This window comes from Neopelma chrysocephalum, unplaced genomic scaffold, assembly GCF_003984885.1.
Source record: "Neopelma chrysocephalum unplaced genomic scaffold, ASM398488v2 Primary Assembly neopelma1_94809, whole genome shotgun sequence".
NCBI lineage: Eukaryota > Metazoa > Chordata > Aves > Passeriformes > Pipridae > Neopelma > Neopelma chrysocephalum.
In genome coordinates, this window is record NW_020923515.1 from 4,518 (window position 1) to 7,003 (window position 2,486).

General features: G+C 69.3%; 1 protein-coding gene across 1 annotated transcript in view; it reads right to left on the reverse strand.

The window, feature by feature from the left end:
- LOC113980604 (UPF0577 protein KIAA1324-like) overlaps window positions 1-2,152 on the reverse strand; it is a 2,625-nt gene extending 473 nt beyond the window's left edge. Inside the window, exons 1-4 of the mRNA XM_027707828.1 lie at window positions 1,967-2,152; window positions 1,316-1,396; window positions 592-697; window positions 360-509 (exon numbers count right to left, since the gene is read on the reverse strand). Of these exons, the coding sequence (XP_027563629.1) occupies window positions 360-509; window positions 592-697; window positions 1,316-1,396; window positions 1,967-2,152 (523 nt within the window). The remainder of the gene's footprint in view (window positions 1-359; window positions 510-591; window positions 698-1,315; window positions 1,397-1,966) is intronic.
- Window positions 2,153-2,486: the final 334 nt, after the last annotated feature.

A 2,486-nucleotide genomic window follows, 5' to 3' on the forward strand; every position in this document is an offset into this window, starting at 1 on the left:
CAAATGTCCCCTCTCCCCAGTGCAGATATTGGGCTTGCAAAGGGACCCCAACCCCGTCCCCACCGTGGGATGGCAGGTCCCCCCTGTTCCCCCACATCGCCTCTCCCTTCCCCAGCGCACAGAGTGGGGGGGACAAGGGGACCCCCAGAGCTGCCACCTCCGGGTGTGGGGACCCCCAGGGGTCCACTCTCAGCAGTGTAAACATCAGGCTCACAAGGGGATCCCAACCCTGTCCCCTCCACGGAATGTCGGGTCCCCCCTGCTCGCCCCATCACCTCTCCCATCCCAGACCGGGGGGACAAGGGGCCCCCCAAAGCCGCCCCCCGCGGGCGCGGACACCCCGGGGTGTCCCCCCTCACCGGCGTAGGAGTCGGGCTCGCAGGGCTGGCAGGCGGTGGCCCCTTTCCCGGAGAAGGTGTTGGCGGGGCAGGGCTGGCAGGAGGCGGCGCCGGGCGCGGGGGCGAACGTGCCGGGCTTGCAGGGGAAGCACTCGGAGGTGAACGCGACCCCTGGGGAGGGCGGGGGGCTCAGGGGGAGCGGGGAGGGGGGCGCGGGCCCCTCCCGGGCCCCTCCCTGCCCGCCCCCACCCACCTGTGATGCCGATGTTCCTCACCAGCACCGGTTTGGGCGCCTTGGACCACACGGAGAAGGCGGTGGTTCGCCAGTACAGCACGTTGTTCCCGCGGCTCAGCTCCACCTGGGAAACGGGGAGCCCGCTCGATCGGGGGGGCCGCGGCCGGGGAGGGGGTCAGCACCGCGGGGGGGTCCCACTGCCAGGGAGGGGGTGGGGACTATGGGTGGGTGGGGTCCCACTGCTAGGGGGGGGTTGAGACCGTGGGTGGGGGGTCCCACGGCCAGGGAAGGGGTTGGGATCAAGGGTGGGGGGTTGGCACCAGGGATGGGGGGTCCCACGGCCAGGGAAGGGGTTGGGATCATGGGGATGGGGGGTCCTGCTGCTGGGAAGGGGTTGGCACCACGGGGGTGGGGGGTCCTGTTGCCGCTGGGGAGTTGGCACCGTGGGGTGTGGGGGGGTCCTGCTGCCAGGTACGAGGATGGCACCTAGAATGGGGGGGCCCTGCTTTTGGGGAGGGGGTTGGCACCACGGGTGGGGGGTCCTGCTGCTGGGAAGGGGTGGGCACCGCAGGGGTGGTCCCAGTGCCAGGGAAGGGGTTGGGACCAGCGGGTGGGGGGTTGGCACAGTGTGGGGGGGGCATAGTCCCCTCTCTGCCATCACCGCCTGCCCCCTTTGCTCCTCGGGGAGCACCTTGTCCCCAGGCGAGGGCCCGGGACCCCTGGGGTCCCCTCCCCCACTCACGCTGTGGAATTCCCAGCCCTTCTCCGTCGTTCTCATCCACCGGGATTCCTCCACCGTGGGCTGGCACTGGTCATTCTGCACCTGCGGGGGCGGGGTCAGGGACCCCCTGTCCCTACAGACCCCCCCCCCTCCCCCAGAACCCCCCCCCCCCCCCCGGACCCCCCCCCCCCCGTCCCCAGGGACTCTCTCTGTGTCCTCAGGGCCCCTCCCGTGTCCCAAGAGACCTCTCCATGTCCCAGGGACCACTGCCATGTCCAAAAAGACCCCTCCCACGCCCCCAGGGACCCCTGACATGGCCCCAGGCAACCCCCATCAGGTGATCTCAGGTTCCCACGGCCCCTCCCCTGTCCCAAGAGACCCCTCCACACCCCCAGGACCCTCCACCATGTCCCCAGGGACCCCTGACACGGCCCCAGGCAACCCCTCAGGTGACCCTCAGGTCACCAAGGATCCCTCCTCTGTCCCTCAGGCCCCTCCCATGTCCCAAAACACCCCTCCCCTGTCCCAAAATACCCCTCCATGTCCCAAGAGACCCCTCCCCTGTCCCAAGACACCCCTCCCTTGTCCCAAGACGCCCCCCCACACCCCCAGGGCCCCCTGCCACGGCCCCAGGCACCCCCTGAGGTGCCCAGGTGACCCCCTGGCACCCACGAAGAACTCGAAGACGATGCTGCTGTCGGGGTACAGGTACTCGAAGGTGACGGTCCCCGCCTGCTTGAGGCTCACGGCGAACATGAGCGTGGCCGTGCACTCGTCCGTGTTCGAGGCCACGTAGTCCCCCCGGGGCACCCACGTCGACCTGGGGGGGGACACAGCCCCAGAGGGTCCTGCGGCCATTCCAGGTGGGAATGGGGGGGTGGGACCGGCCGGGAGGGCCCCCGGGGAGCAGGGATGGGGTGGGGGACACGGGGGGTGGGATGAGTGGGGGTTGGGACAAACCGGGAGGTTTGGGGGTTGTTGGTACAACTGGGAGGGGTTGGGAGTTGTTGCGACAACCAGAGTGTTTGGTGGGTGTTGGTACAACCAGAGGGGTTGGGGGTTGTTGGTACAACTGGAGTGTTTGGGGGTTGTTACAACTGGGAGGTTTGGGGGTTGTTGGTGGAACTGGGAGGGGTTGGTGGGTGTTGGGACAACTGGGAGGGTTCAGAGGCTGTTGGTGCAACCGGGAGGA